The sequence below is a fragment of the Mustela nivalis genome, assembly GCF_964662115.1.
Source record: "Mustela nivalis genome assembly, chromosome: 5".
Lineage (NCBI taxonomy): Eukaryota > Metazoa > Chordata > Mammalia > Carnivora > Mustelidae > Mustela > Mustela nivalis.
In genome coordinates this window covers 76,321,373-76,338,486 of record NC_139024.1, presented here as the reverse complement: position 1 = coordinate 76,338,486, position 17,114 = coordinate 76,321,373, and the positions used below count along the sequence as shown (strand labels likewise).

Genomic DNA, 17,114 nt, shown 5'->3' with positions numbered 1-17,114 from the left:
AGTCTACTATTTTGGCACTGCTATTTAGTCTACTATTAGTAGTAGTCTATTAGTCTACTATTTTAGCACCATACTATGTTGGTTATTCTCGCTTTATATACAGTTGAAGTTGAAGTAGTGGTGTCAGTTCTCCAACTTTGTTTTAGCTATTGTCTATTGTCTCAGCTATTTTGGGCCTTTTCTTTTTCCATAGAAACTGTCTAATAAGATTTTTGATAGCTACAATATCATTTGTCAATATCCACTGTCATTTTACTATGATTGCATTGAATCTATAGATGAAAAACTGACATCTTAACAATTTTGAGCCTGCCTACCATGAACATGAAATAATTCTCATTACTTGGTTCTCTCTCTTTTTTTTTATTTGAGTTTTGTGGTTTTCCTCATATAAATCATACAAATATCTTGTTATAATTACATCTAAATATTTATTTTGTTATTTCTAATTTAAATGGTACTACATTTTGAACTTTGTTCATTCTGATTTTTTATTGCTGCCATATAAAAGAGCAACTTACTTTTGTGTATTAACCTTGTATCCTGAAGACTTGCTATAATTACTTACTAATTTCAGGAGGTTTTTCTTGATTCTTTGGAATTTTCCACACAGATACTTATCATATGAGAACAAAAACTGTTTTATTTCCTCCTTCTTAGTTGGTAAGTTTTAATTTCCCTTTCTTGTCCTATTGCATTAACCAGTACTTCTAGTACAATGTTAAATAAAGGAAGTGAGAGGGGTATCCTTGCCATTTTTCTTAGCTGTAGGTTTTCTGTAGATATTTTTTATCTAGTTAGGGAAGTTCTTCTCTATTCCCAGTTTGCTAAGAGTTTTAATCATTAATGGGTGTTAGATTTTTTCAAATGATTTTCTGTTCCCATTAATAGGATCATGCATTTCTTCTTCAGCTTGTTGAAGGATTGTGATGGATTATATTGATTTTTCAAATGTTGAAACAATATGCATACAGGAATAAATCCCAATGTTTAATTTTTTAATTCATTGTTTGATTTGATTATATATTAGAGTTCCTTGATTTTTTTTATAAAGTTCTTGTCTAAAAATACTTTAAACGTTGTTGTATATATGTACATGTAAAAGAAAATTGAAGTCCCAGACTTTCCAAAGCAATTTAGTTGAGGTAAAACAAAAGTTAATGCCATTAAAAACAACAAACAAAACACCTGGAAACTCTCCTTCCTACAGTGCTTGTTAGTGTGACAAAGTGATCCCCTGCAAAACAAGGACCCTCATTTAGGTTCCTTCACTTGGGAACAATATTTTAAAAGGAGGACTCATTTTTGTATTTTAAAAAGATAAACTCAATTTATTCAGTAAACATTTATTCAGTGCCTCTTTTGTGCTGGGAGCTGGAAAAGCATAAATGGTTGCAGTGAGTTCAGTTCATGTCAGAATGCCATTAAAATGCCATTAAATGATAGAGACACATACACAGGGATCGAGGCCCATAGCATATAGATTACCAAACATCCCCTGATGGAAAGAGAAAAGATTTCACAGAAGTACTGGAATTTGTAGTGGATTCTGAAACTAGATAAGAGGTTTGTCATTAAGGAGGAATTGGAAAGACATCTCCAACATAAGGAACAACATAAACAAACCATGGAGTGTGAAGGTTCATGTGGCTGAATTGCTAGATATACAAAGTAGGGGAGAAGCAGTGAGCAAAAGCTTGAAAGTCACATGGAGAATTGGTGGTGAAGGGAACTATAGTATCCTACCAAAGATTTTAAATTTATATCCTTCCCGTGATAGTCTTTGAAGATGCTAAGTCCAGATATTCTTTCTAGTATTATGCCAATTAATAAAGTTTTGTTCATAAAAGAACATTATACATAATAAACTGACCAACAATATGTAGAAAGTCATTGTCATCTTATTTGGAAATAGTCCCACTTACTTTGGAAGCCACCCACAGTTGTGTTATCCACATCCTCCTGTCTCCAGAGACAACATCTTCTGTTTCAACATTTATAGTTTCTTTGTTACATGTGTGTCAAGGACATAGTTTCTATATCCTGTGTGCCATTGTTACTGACACTTATGATTAAATAACATTTAGAGAAACTTCATTTCATTTAATTAAATATCATGCTTTGCTCCAGAGATATACTTTTTGATTCTTAAGTGTGATTTAAGCATATATTTTGAAATGTAAACAGAGTAAATACTTCAAATAATACAATTCCATTTAGTAGATTTACATAGTATTTTTAAGCATTTTCATTTTCGAATCTGAATCTGACTTTCATGTATTTATACTTTTGTGCAGATTATACTTACAATCAAAAAAATAAGTCTATCTTCAGAATTTGGGACAAAGTGGAAATGCTTCAGACATAGTAAATATTTTTTATAAATGAGAATTAGACAATATTATGACTGGAAGCTCCACTAGAGATTGCTTAGTGAAATAAGCTTGGATTATAAAAGAGGCAGGTAACTAGCCTAATGTCACAGAATAAACTATGGGAAAGGCAGATAGCTTATTTTGAGATAGATCTATACTCCACTGTTCAAACAGGTTAATATTTTTAATTACCATTGGCTTTTATCAGTTATTTTTTTCAAGGACCAACAGTACAAGTGCTAACTTCAACTTAAGAATTGTTCACCATGATTGTTATTGCCAAGAGTTTTAGGACAATTGATGCTGTGTGTGGCTTTCCCGACTAGAATCTTTATTCTAGTATAAGAATAAAATGAAATAAAAATCCAAACTTTGTAAGTTACAATAATGAAAAAAAAATTTCTTAACTTACATTTTGCCATTTTTGAATTCCAAAGATCTGAATTAAATTTTCATTTTTTAAAAATCATTTTTCAATCAGTTTATACTACATTATTATTCTATTAAAAATTGGGCAGTAATAGTCAATAAGACACAGGTAATTTTATGTAGAATAGTGATAAAATTTTCAGGTCCATTCCTGAAATTATTTGACCAAAAAATGTATAATTTCATTCACAGCAAGGAGAAAATAACAATGCACGTGGAGTCAATGATTTCATATGATTTCTTGCAATATGACTTTTAGGGAATGGGGCTAACCTCCTTAATTTGTTATAAGATGTAGCATAACAATTAGTTTTTATACAATTTTATTCAAGGTAGTGTATGTCAATTTTTTTTTCCTAAACAAGTCTTTAATGGAAAATTAATTTATAAATGAAAGAAAAAGTCAACAAAAAGAAAAAAACAGGAAAAACCTTTGTTTTGTAACATAACAGCTTAGAATATACATTCTATTGAAGATTTCTAAGGGAAAAAAGATCCAATCCATATGTGGTTTCGAGATAATAGCAAGAGCAGAACAAAATATTAAAACAAAAAGGCATAATTAGCAGCTTGATGTTCTTGAGCTCATAAAGAGGCATTTTCTTGGTGTGTTGTATGGTGCATTTCCACAATCCTTTATATAATCTAGCCTAGAATGTCAATGGAACAAAGCTGATTTTTCTCACTGTTGAACAAAATTTTAATCTTCAAGTATTTATGTTAAATAATTAAAAGTTGTTTTTACATGCCAGTGATGGTAACTGAAATTGTATTTGAGAAAAAATAGGATTTGTAAGAGAATTTCACTATGAAAAGCATGGAAACAGACTCTTCAAGATTAAAGGATGTGTGCTTTTTTGTTTTGGGTTTGTTGTTGTTGTTGTTTTAAATGGAGCCCAAGATGGGGCTTGAACTCAGTGTAGGGCTTGAACTCATGACTCTGAGATGGTCTCATAGCATCACCTCCAAATCTCGTCAACATCATTGGCACACATTGCTCTCTTACTGGGCTGAAATTCTCTTTAGCACTGAATGGCATTCTTATCAATAAATGTGTGAATCACGTAAACCAAATGTTGCATGGCAGATTACAGCACCCTGCGGGAGATCAATGTAACAATACACATTTCTTTAAATAAATGTTGTTCTGCTGTGTAGATAGGATTTAGATCTGTCTAGTTATTAAAAAGATGAGGAGAGTGGGGAGGAACATAGTGAGAAAGAAACTAGAAAAGAATTTCCAATTCATAAGATAAACTAATTCTGAGAACATTCCGAAAGTATTAAATAAAAGTGAGAAGTGAGATGCGCTATGTGAGCGAGTGAGGTAATGGAGAATTGCCAAAGGTTCTCTTGAAGATATATAAAATACATAAATAAGCAGAGTGCACTCCTTTCCATGTGTCGTAAAGCTCTGCATGTAAACCATCTTCTCTCTGTAGCCCACTTCATGTTCCTCACACCTACTCTCCAGCGCCTAGCCTGTTGTGGGCGCTCAATAAATATTAAACAATCAAAACACAAACTGTTGTGAAAAAGTTTGGAATTCACAGGAATCAATAGTATTGTTATCATTTAACATTTATTGAGGGTCAACAGCATGACTTAGTCCACATGTGCAAATAAGTTATTTTATAATCACATATTAAGCAAGCAGTTAAATACAGTTTGTGTTAACTAAACTTCCAGTTTTACTCCATTGGTCTGAAATGCAAAATTGTTTCTTTTTAAAATAATTTTGACACACCGTGAAATATAAACATTAATTATTTAAATAAATAAGTTTCTCGCAGGGAAACCATTACTCTTAGATATTATTAACATACACTTTGAAGTATGAGATAAATCTACAATAAGTACACATCACGTATTCTAAATAGACCAGTGCATGTACAAAGAATAGAAGAATCTGAAAAGGTGAAGGACGATGACCAATACACAAAGCTGTAATAGCATTTGGGTTTCCCTGCTGTTATGACAACTTAAAACACTAATACAAATATGTAGGGCACCCTTGTTTACAAAATAGAATCAAAGGCAAAGAAAGAAACTCTTCAGGCGAACACAAATTAGTGTGCTTCTGAATTTAGAAACATTTCTTAACGTGAGGCAAGATATAATTTTTTATTACAGGAAATGAACTGTATTTGATACATTTATGATCCATAGTCTCCAGTTTTATCCTGAATAAAATGACTACTAATTGTGCTCAGATTTATTCTTGTGACTAATAGGCACTTAAATTCTATTTAATCTTTTTTCGTGAATATTTTTCTGTCATGTTTCTACTTAACAATTTTGAAGTGATTTTTAATAGCTAAGAGAATGGAAAACTATATTTAATATTTCTGAGGTGATTTTTTCAGTTTAATTTTAGGATTCTCAAGTATCTATAAGTACTCAAGTTTATGGTATGTTTTTCCTTAACATTTGAATATCAGAATCTTAGAAAAGAAAGTACTTCTAGACTAGCCTTCCCCTAAAGGAGAATAGCTTCTATATCTTGGTGTAAGGAACACACTGCTTAAACACATGGTTGAATAGAAAATTTTTACATTTGGAAGGACTAAGAGATCATCTAATTCTGTTCCACAGTTGTAAAAATAAGAAAAACAAGGATAGGCCTAATGTTTCTATATTTATACTCATATATTGGCTTAATTGGGCATTGTTTAAATTTCTCCTTCATTTTAAGATTTTTTTAAAAAATTCACAAGAGTTGCAATTATTAAAATTTAATTTTTCAGTGTTTATCTGTATAATGACTATTCACCATATGCAGTTTTATTTATGTGAGAACACCATTTACAAAGATCATAATAATATGGTGTCACTAATGAATAATGTATATTTAATTATTATTTTTTCTCTACTAGTTCCATTTTAGAACTGAAGAATTTAATCACTTATGTCCTGGTTTCTAAAATATGGCAAACTTCACTCTTGGAAATCATATTTTGATTAACTAAAATATTCTCTTAATTGAACAATATTTAGAGGAACAGTTCATCTAATAATCTTTTCTTTAACAACCCTTCTGTATTCATTCAACCCACAGATACTCATTGAACACATACTGTATGCCAGCACTGTTGTGGGCTTCTAGAATAGACTGTTAGAGAAGACCTTAAGTGAACTCATACATAGGTGTGAATGAAAGAAAAGGAAAGATGACTTGCAAGTGATCTAATTTATTACTATTTTTTTTTTTTACCTTTTTACTGTTGGATTTCAGTCACTTTGAGGGAAGAAAATTAAAAATGAGGAGATGTTGGGACTTCAATCTACAATTCAGATCTTTTAAAGTTAATTGTCTGGTGTCCTTCCCTGCCCAAGTAAATAGCTAGCCCCTGGATGCTTCTTTAGAGTGCCTCTATTGCTCATCTGGCTAGTAACAAACAAATATTGCTTAATGTTTTCTTCTGAAAGAAATCAAGATTGAAAAAGAAAGGTAAATGGGATTTAGGAGGCAGGTCAATTTTGAAAGTGAATAACAAGGAAGAAAATGTACGCTATAAGAAATTATGTCAACAAATGAATAAATTAAGCTTAATGAAACATGATGCACTCTTTCTAGGTGTAATATACAAATATCTAAATATAAGTCCTCCTATGGTAGAACTCAGCATGTAGCAAGTGTTACAATGTTTTATCTTTGACTTTCCTTAGCTCTCACTATAAGAATAGCAACACTTACTGTGTTAAATATTTGTATCTCTTGATGCTTCTAGGTACAGCCTATTCCAAGGAGGAATAGTTAATGATGTGGGGTGTGTGTGTGTGTGTGTGTATGTGTGTGTGCACCTTTAAATGGAGAAATTATTTATAAAGTGTTTCTTAATACTCAAAATTCTAGTCCAGCCAATTTAAGATCTTCACAAAAAGAATAACTAAAAAAAACAATTAATCATGAGTTAGAGATAAAATCGAGTTCCATTTTTGGACTTTTGCAGAAGTTAGATTAGCCAAATTTCTACTTCTTATGTGATGCAAGGTCTAGGTTACTAAATTACATTAACATGAAATTCATTCCACCTTTCACTATGTGAATTTCCCATAATGTAAAGTTAAGCTTAATCAATGTTTCCTAAGCACAATTACAATTCAGACTAAGTTCAGAGGTTCAGTAGATGCAATTTTATATAGATCACCAAGTATATTTTCAATTTAGTAAGAATTTTGAAAATTATATTTTTCCCCAGTACAAGTTCATGATGCAAACTTAAATGAATAAAAGTGACTCTTTAAGAACTATTTAATTGTATTTCAATGCATTATAAACTGGTTTTAGATTATACTTCTGAAGATAAATAAACTGCATAAGGAAGAGAAGTACACAATAGATTTAGTGTCTCATCTTATGAATAAATTTTAGAATACTCTGATGAAATCTGTAAAATGTCATTGACTTATTTTCACATTAACTTTTGATTTTTTAAATCACAAATATATTTTTTCATATCAATTATTAGTCATACATATATCATCTCAAAAATATGCAATTTATCCAAATAAATTATCATATTTCTTATGATATATTGAAAAATATGAGGCCATCGCTTTGCAATATTTAAAACCAAAATGATTTACTAAGTCAATATTTAAAAAGCCACTGAGAGAACCTCATTTTTTTAATGTAAGCTAAGAGCCTAAGCTTTTACGAAAAGGTGTTTTTAATAAAAAAATTAATTATAGAATTTTCTGAAGAAGTTAACTTCACATCTCTAAGAGCCATATCTAGTCTCCTACCTATTTGAGGAAATATTACAGAATTAATGAAATGGACACCAACATGCAGGTAAGAAGAAATAAAAAATCTGTGTTTAAATACTTATCTCTTAGGTGCTATTACTAGTGTGGGCATTTTATATTCTAGCCAGTCTTCTCAATATGCTGTGGCTATAAAAGCAAATCTACAAATGCCAAAGATGAGCAATCAACACCTTTATATAAAAAGGAAAAACTGTGAAGCTTAATGAGATCAAAGTGGTTTGACAGTTTATCTCACCTGATTTGATAAGGAAATATGCCTAAGTAAGGACTATGCAATTATCTAAGAATTTATTATTCTTCATATCCTTTCCCATGTTTTCTCATTTGAGCTCCACATCTTGTTGAATAGACAGATCAGATATAATTAACACCCTTTTATTTGTTTGTTTATTTATTTATTTATTCATTTATTTTTTTTCAGAAGAAATTTAGGCTCAAGGCCTTGCCTAAGTGAACAAGTTAAAGTTGGGATGTAATCCTCCTATTCATCTACTTTATATATCAGAAATACTCACATCAGAAAGAACTTGACAGAAACTCTCTATTGAATTGTAAAATTTCACAAAGCCCTCAAAAGCCAAAATTAATTTGAAAATATTTTCAGTATAATTGCAATCTGATTTTATTTTGAAAAGCCCAAGGAAATAAATTTTTAACCAATTATTTAACTTAATTGAATCCGAAACCTTAATTCACTTATCTGAAATGTGAGAAATTAAAGGGTTTTCTTGATATATCTGTGTCAAAAATAAATATTTTTCATATTAGGAATTATTCCCAAATTTAAAAGGAAAAATTATTTTGATTTCATTCTTGACAAAATCATTACTAGTTCTGATTTTATTACAATAAGTAATAAGTATTACAATAGATGAAAAACCAAAGGCCAGGGAACCATAATTAAAGTTATTAGCACTCTGAGCTCTAACAGAAGGCCCAACATCACTTTACAAGTTTTAACTCTACTGTACTCCTGCATTTTTCTCAATAATATATTTCTCTAGAATAATATATTTATTTCGTGGCCACATAAATAGAACTAAAATGTATTACTTGTAATATTCTGATTTTTAATATTGAGATTTCAGACCTCTTGGAAGAATCAGTTGCTGAAGTTCTAGTATAAACTCAAATAATTTACTTTTGATTTTTTTCTTTAAGTTTTACATATTCTTTTTTAAGCATGAGAAGTTACTTTTGCATAAATAGAATTATGTCATCTTTATTCTTCAAACTATGATCAATGGGGTGGTGTTAAAACCACAAACCAAACAGAAAAATGTCTACCAGTTACCTCAGATCATTTCCTTATTCCCAATAATCTTCAGCATTTTCCCTGATATAATTAAGAAGTCTGTGGAGTTTTCCTGCTCTAAACTTATACTCAAAGTTTAGTTATACAAAAGAACAAAAACCCAGATTGCTGCCTCACATTCTCCCTGGAACAGAAAAACATGCAAGGACAGTGATAGAGAGTAAGAGATTTAACAATTATTGTCTTCCTCCTGTCTGAATCCAGTGCTTTCCTCCTCATGTTGTTGTCTTTCTAAAGAAGATAATGTCAACCTCCTTCATTTTTTTTTACCTTGCTCCACTGTCTTGGTTGTTTTCTCTTCCTTCTTACCAGGTACAGCTGCAAAGCAGAGATAACGTTAAATAAAAGTTCCAGATGGAAATGCTCCTTTTGCTCAAAAAAGCATTTTGTAACTCATTCACTGCCAGCTCTTTCTTCTAAACAAGCTATTTCGAAGCTTTTCAACATTTCTCATTTCTCTATAAACCAACTGAAACCTATTTTAAATCTAATGTTAAAGAATTAGAGAAAAAAGAAATAATTTCTTGCCTTCTTCTGACTGGTTTTTCCACTCTTTTCTACCTTCTTCTTTTATATTCTGCTTTGACAAACAAGGTCTACGAAGAATTCTACTTGACAGGACTATGATTAATCGACTTACAATTCAGGTTATTGCTGGAGTCATTCAGTGTCTTGAAAATGTCAACTAAGATGTTCCTTTAAATTCAAGCTTAACTTAGCTTAACCAACTGAAAGAAGAGTGTGGTCATGCTTGAGGTTCATTTAAATATGAAAGTCATCCCAAATCATAAGTAACCAAAAGAGAAATAAGATTATCATTTAGATGCTGTTTAACCTGAACTATTCTTTCTCTAAGAATCATTGCTCTCAGTAGAGTACTCACTGTTAACCTATTTATACATCAAAACAGTAGCAATTATTCATACAAAATCAGTATTCCTTACTGAAATAATTGACTCAAGCAAGGATCTTCAGAGGACACTAGCAGCCATTTGATGAAAGATGATTAGGGGACTGAATATTGCCATTACAACCAGGTATTAGCCCACAGAGTTAGCCCACAGGGGAAAATGCAACTTTGAAACAAAGCAATGTGATTGTCACCAACTTAACCATTGATGAAACTCAGAACCATTGGGACATCCCAATGTCTGGGACATCCTCATCATCTGGCTTCTTAATGATATACAGTGTGATATATATAAATCAGTATTGCCCTCTGAAGTATTCTTGCCAAAGCAACTGACTATCCAACTGGATCCACTTAAACCAATGATTTAGTTTTCAGTTTAATCTAACATAGGATGTAAAAAAGTATTGAATAATATTCTGAAGAATTCACCAAAGCAATCAAAAATGTCTACAGTGTACCTGGCCATGATCTCTTAAAAAAACAAACAAACAAACAAAAACCAAAAAACCAAAAACAAACAAACAAACAAACAAGCAAAAAAAAAAAAAAAAAGATATCATGAACTAGAGAAGGGAGAAAAAGGTAGCATAACTTCTTTTCAGAAAACTTGCTGAATTTACCCATTAATTATAATAGTTCAGCTGTAGATCCTTTTGATTGTTTCAAGTAAATAGTAGTTTCATTTGTGAGTTTTATTTCTTACTTTCCTATTTTTGTACACATTATTTCTTTCTCTTACCTTATTGCACTGGCTAAAATATCTAGGACAATGTCTAATAGAAGTGATAATAATAGACATCCTTGTCCTAATTCTCAGACGGATTTTTTTTTCATTTTTTCTGAGAATATTGGCTAATGGTTTTATATTTCTTATCAGATTAAGGAAGTTTCTTTCTAATCTGGTGATGTATTATATTAAATGGATCTACTATGATGAATGTAATTTCCCTTTCTTCTATTATTCTGATTAATTACATTTTTTTTCAAACTGCATTCCTTAAATAAAACCAACTTTATTATGTTTTATCTTTCATGCACATTATCAGACTTGATCTCCTAATATTTTGCTATGATCTATGTCTCTATGTTCATAAAAGAAGTTAGCTTGTATTTTTTTCTCTTTTTTAGTCCTTGTTAGGTTTTGCAATCAAGGTTATTCTAGCTCCATAAAATGAATGTTTCCTCTTTTTTCTATTCCCAGAAGGTTTAGAGTAAGATTAGTGTTAATTTTTCCTTAAATGTTTGAAAAAATTCACCAGTGAAGCTATCTGGCTAGAATTTTCTTTGGGGAAAAATTATAGTTTTGGATTCAAAATATGAATTTCATAAAATTTTCAGATTTATTTTAAAATATTCCTATTTTCAATTTTCTGTAAGATCTGTCATGTTGTCTCCTGACATTGTTAATTTTCTGACACTGATGTTTCATGCCTTCTCTCTTTTTTCTTAGTAAGTTTTCATGAGTCTATATATTTTATTAGGTTTTATGGCAAATCTAATTTTGACTTTTTTGCTTTCCCTATTGTAGAACTTAATTAACTTAATTTACTACTTAATTACTTCTTAATTTACTTAATTTTATTATTACTTTTTAAAAATTTGTCTTCCTTCTAATTTATTTGGGTTTAATTTTCCATATTAAAAAGCCATTGGCTTTCTTGATATTCAATTTTCAGCCTTTCTTCTTTTCTAATGAATATTTTTAAAGAGTGTAAATTTTACCCTACTACTGTTTAGCTGCACCCAAGTTTCAATGCAATATTTTCATCATACTTTAGATCAACTTATTTCCAAATTTTACTGTCATTTTTTCTTTGACACATAGGATATTTAGACATGTATTGCTTACATTTTTATACTATCTAGTATTGTTTCTAACATAGCAAGTGATTGATATGTTTTTGCTTAGTGATTAAATGTATTAGTTGACAAATAATATGTCTTAATAAGAAATGTCCTGAGTTGAAAGTGAAAATGGGTAAGCTTTGGTGTTAGTAATTTTCCAAGAATAGGATGGATTTTAGGTGTAACAAAGGAGCAGGAAGGCCTTAGATATACCTAGAGGAAAGTGAACAAATTTTGCTGAAGTGGAATGTTCCCAGAGGAGATATGGAATAATTTAAAATAAAAGATGAGGCCAATTACAGAAGGCTTTGAATTCTAAACTAGAGTCAGACTTTACTATGCATACTTTAAATAAAGGAGCTAGTAAGATGTGTGGTACATTAATAGAAATAAAACACTGAAAATCTGTAATTCTAATAGAACCCATAGGTATATAATCTTACTCATAATTATTTTATCCAGAAGAATCATTATAAATATTACATAGCAAATTTATACTTTTCAGTTTATTTTATTTTAATCCTCTGAAAAGTAAATGTCTCTCAGCAAACAATTTGAATGTGACTTATACATAAAGACCAAGTTTTCTTTTCAATGACGGGTTCCACATTCATATTAAATAGAGGAGGATAGTCCTCTAAAGTGGTTTTTGTTACTCAGAAAAGGTCACTGCAAATGTTGATTATCTGTACAGAAACTAACACATTTTGCATGAAATGATGATCCTTTCACTTCTACTTCTGATGTAAAATTCATCAAGCCTAATTCTGTGGAGAATAAACTTTAGAAATAAATAGCTCATGTTAGTAAGTGGATTTCCTAACTGCCTGGAATCAAAAGAAGACCTCAGTCAATTTCTTTTTCTATACTACAGGGTACCTGAAACCTCCTTTAGTGCTGAGAGAAATTCTCTTTGCTCTACATTTGGAAGGATTAACTTTAAGGGAGGAAAGCAAATTTATATTGCACTCCTTCAGAGATCCCTACTAATATAAAGGAAACAAAGTAACTAACATTCTTAGAAAGTAATGCCTGGATTAGAGATAGTCCTGAGGTAAACTGTGAGGCTGAGAAATTGGTTTCTGTAGTTCCAGGTTTTTATTTCATTATTCATCTCCTCAGTTTTCTTTAGGGACTCAATTCTCCAAAACAATTTAATCTCTCCTTTCTTGACCCTTATCACTCATGAAGGCCCTGATGTGTTTCCATTAGCAGTAGGGCTTGTACCTAGGCAGTGAGGCTTCCTTGGAAATGGTGTATGTTAGAATCCTGGTAAAGAAGTAAAAAGTAGGAAAATATTTATTGTTTGAAATGTCCCCCACATGATATTTATACATTATTTCTGGGATGTAGGCCTACAGTCTTAGCATGATAAACTACTATTTCCAAGGAAATAAGAATGTAATGTTATCTGTGCTGAAAGTTTGCTCAGATTTTGAGTTTACAGCCTAGGGATGTCAATGATTGAAACAATAGAATAAATCATTAATTGTGGAAGAAACAGTCTTACTTCTTGGATGTAAGGATCCTCAGATATATATTATGGTGGAGAAACAGAAAAGAGAGACTTATCAATTCTTAGATGATGCTAACTGACCAATGTATTCATAAGACCATTTCTTCCTGATACCAACTTTCCTGAATTTTACATTATATTCCTGAATTTGGAATTATGAGTAATATGATATTTATTGCAGCATTCAAAATGAGACATGTCTGAAATTGAAGTTGAAAGGGAAATAGGGGTTAGATTTTGGGGTCTCATGTCATTTTAACAAGGTTGGACTTTATTTATTTTATGACCAACTTGGAAAAAGAGGGTTTTACATTGAATGGCTTAGTCAGTTTTATGACCTTGATAACTTGGTTGTGATTGTGGGGAAATTCTGGTAAGATCAATATTAGTGAAATAAAAATAAAAAACCTAAGGACAATAGCGAGTTCAGTACTGTGGTTCAAGCATGATATAATGAAGGCTTAAATTAAAATGGAAGTCACAGTTATGAATAGGAGGAAATATATTCAAGACATATTTAGAGGATAAAATCAGCAGAACTTGGAGACTCTTTGAATAATCAGGTGAAGGAGAGAAAGATCACCCCCAGTTTTCTAGTGAGATAAATGGTAGATTATGGTTTCACCAATAATAATAAAAAAACAAGTTGGGAAGGGGGAGTGAGGTGTTTAGTTTAAGACAGGTTTTATTTGAAGATGTTTATTGGACATTTGAGCATACAAACTTGAAATTTTCAGAGAAATGCCTTTTCACAGCAATGTCCTGAAGTGGCAACATACAATCAGGTTTATTTAGGATACAGGTCAGACTTTCAACCTTGAAAGTTGATCTATTTCACAAAGAGACAGGGTAAAATGAAAACCCCAGAGTGTTAATAATGTAATCTGGGAACACTAATAATTTAAGAGTCAGCAAAGAAAAAAAAAAAAAAAGTCAGACGTAAAGGTCACAAGGCAGACATAAAAGGTCAGATGGTATGTGGAGAACCAAGAGACTATGTTGCATGATAGGCCAAGAAAACAGAAGTTTACAGAAGAGGCAAAGTGGTTAATACAATTAAGAAACCTAGTAATGTGAGTACTGGAATGGCTACTTTGGTTTAGCATGGATAACATCAACAGCATTATTCAGACCATCAGTGGCTCAGTAGAGACACTCATGCATGAGGTAGAAACCTCATCCTTCTGGGGAGAGGAGAAGCAGTACTAGCATTCCAGTATCTGGGAAACTCGGTAAAATGTGGGGGAGAGAAATGGTAGAGAAAGAGATAGTAATAAAAAAAAAAAAAAGGAGTTTTGAAGTTGAGAATAATATTTCCAAAATAAGGAACAAAATCAATAACAAGAAAGAGGATGATGCCACAAAAAAGCACAGATGCCTGATTAAGGAGGACAGAGCTGCAGAAGCTGGTCCTGAAAAGGGTAAACACTTTACCTCTGAGATCAAAAAGGAGATGGCTCTAGATTAAACAAGAACACCAAGCTGCTAACCTGTGTTTCCTTTTATTCCAAGCCATTTTCTTCAGCATAACTGCCTGTTTTTTACCTCCCTTCCCTCAACCCATTTGTCATTCCTTAGCTTTCAAGTATGCCATTCCCCTGAAAATTCTCTTTTAAAAATCATTAATAATTAATTTTCCATTGGCAATGACTTGGTGACCTCCACCTTGTCCCTGAAATTGTTTCTTTTCCTGAAGTTACTATGACATTATAAATAATTACATTTATTTTTCTTTTGAACTCTAATCTTTCTGGTCACTTTTTCTTTGATTGTCCTCTTTCTTCCATATGTACATGTTTCCTAGCCTTCCACCCCAACTCTATTCTCTCTCTAAGCCATCTCTTCATGACAAGCTCATGGACTTTTACTGTTTCCACCACTAACCCCATGCTGAGGGAACCCACCTGTATATTGCAGTCTTGCCATTATCTGGAGCTCCAGTTTTACAATTAGAGCTTCCTATGTGATGTCACTTGCATGTGCTACTGGCACTTTAACTTAAATATGTCTAAAATCTTGTCTTCCCTCCTCAAACAACTTTTCATCTTCCTTCTTAACTTTTATAAGAATATCAACAATATTCTTCTAGCTCCCAGTCTGGAAACTTATTATTGTCATTAAATCATTTCTTTTTTTTTTTTCCTTCCCAAAGTTGGTAAGTTGTCAAATTCTATTAATATCCCTCCTTTGCAATCTCATAACTGATACCAGGTCCCAATAGATGTCACCTACATTATTACACCCTAACGACCCTGCCTCTGTCTAAAGCAAATATCTTAATATTATTCCTATACTTAAAACTTTCATTAACTCTCTATTGTCCATTGAATAGAATCCAATTTTAAAATCAGTCCCTCCTATGGCATTATTAGCCCAGGCTGTATTAATTCATACCATATTCCCAAAACTCTTTTTCTTCCTCATATACATCCCACAATTTCCCACCATTTTGCCTGGTTCTGTTACCTGTGCCCAAGATAGCCTTTCAACGAATGATTACATAACAACATTATTTAAGACCTAGCTCTAAAGTCACCTTATATGGTAAAGCTTTGCTTTTCCCCAGGTAAGAATACTTTTTTTAATTACTATGGAAACTTATCTGTATTTAACTCTTTACTCTATTGGCTTTGAACCGTGAACTATAATTACATAGAAAACTTTTAGGTGATAGCAAAAATTGAGGTCTAAATAACTTAGATTCCTATTTTTCAGTATTTTAAGTTGCTCAATAACAATATTAACATCTACATTTGATCTTAATTCTGTACATAGTATGTGAAACGTAAATATATGTTAAACGAAAGTGAAATGATTTGAATGTCACAAAACAAATTTAAGAAGATGATATATTGATGATTAAATACTATATACCCACAAAGAAAATATGACTTAAAAAATAGGCTTAAGCATAAGCTGACACCCTGCAACCTCCCCACTCCCACTTTGGGTTGAGACTTGTATGACATTCTCCCAGGAATCTCCTAGTATCTTGATGTTAATGCCAGGCTAGGGGGATAAACAACCTTAACATGAGAATGGCAAGGACTGGGTTATCCTGTTGGTCCTTTTTAGCGTATGAAAGGTCTTTTGAAATCTTCCCTTTTCCTGACCTCACCCTTCCAACTTGTAGATATATAATGGACCCCTCTAAATGAAGAGTTCTACTCTTCCTGTCCAGGGGTTCTTTCCCCATACTTTAATAAATATTAATCACCTTTTTCACCAAAAAAGAAAAAAAGTAGGTTTAAGATCAAACAATTTATACTGAATATATAATTTGGCACATTGTAATCAATTTACAAAACTTTTTTACCATGAAAATTTTAAAACAAACACAAAATCAATAATTTCCTCTTGAAATTGCACCCATAGCTCCTAGTTCAAACCTCAGTGTACAAGAACAATTAACAACCTTTTGCAAACAAAAATAACCCTTATAATTTTCTTACTCTACTTATTTTGGAAAGACTAGAAGTTGAACATCTTGTAAAGTATGCTAAGTGTTGTGGAGATTAGGGGCTGGCTATAAATGCATGATGAAGGTATATGTATTTTCACGTGTGACCAGTTGTCAGTGAGTGAGTAGAGGACTGAAGAACTACCTGAGGAGTAAGAAAAGTCTCTTTTGACTTTACTTGTAACTTGTTAAATGGGTACAGCGCTACCTGAATTTCAATCTATTTATGACAGCTTAGGAAAGAATGTAAGGGCCTATTTAGCCAGAGCGATTCCATCTTGGATTAAACAGTCATTTTGTTGTTTATGCAGTAAAACTTAAACTGACCCTTCCCCCCCCCCCACCCAGGGGACTTACTTAAAAACAAGTGCCAGAAACCAGTTCCAGGTAACAAAGCCCAAATACAAGGGTTGGTCAGGCCAGGTGGAGACATCCAATCAGTTGGGGAGGGGGTATGCATACTGTCTCTCTAGCTACCAAGGAGGTGG

At 31.9% G+C, this 17,114-nt stretch overlaps 1 protein-coding gene across 19 annotated transcripts in view; it reads right to left on the bottom strand.

Moving 5' to 3' along the window:
* TRDN (triadin) overlaps positions 1-17,114 on the bottom strand; it is a 379,193-nt gene that overhangs the window by 106,282 nt on the left and 255,797 nt on the right. For 16 of the 19 annotated variants that reach the window (XM_082729949.1, XM_082729966.1, XM_082729962.1 and 13 more), the window contains one exon: positions 9,163-9,210. The exons of the other annotated variants lie outside the window; for them this stretch is intronic. In XM_082729949.1, the coding sequence (XP_082586075.1) occupies positions 9,163-9,210 (48 nt within the window). The remainder of the gene's footprint in view (positions 1-9,162; positions 9,211-17,114) is intronic. 19 annotated transcript variants of the gene reach the window in all.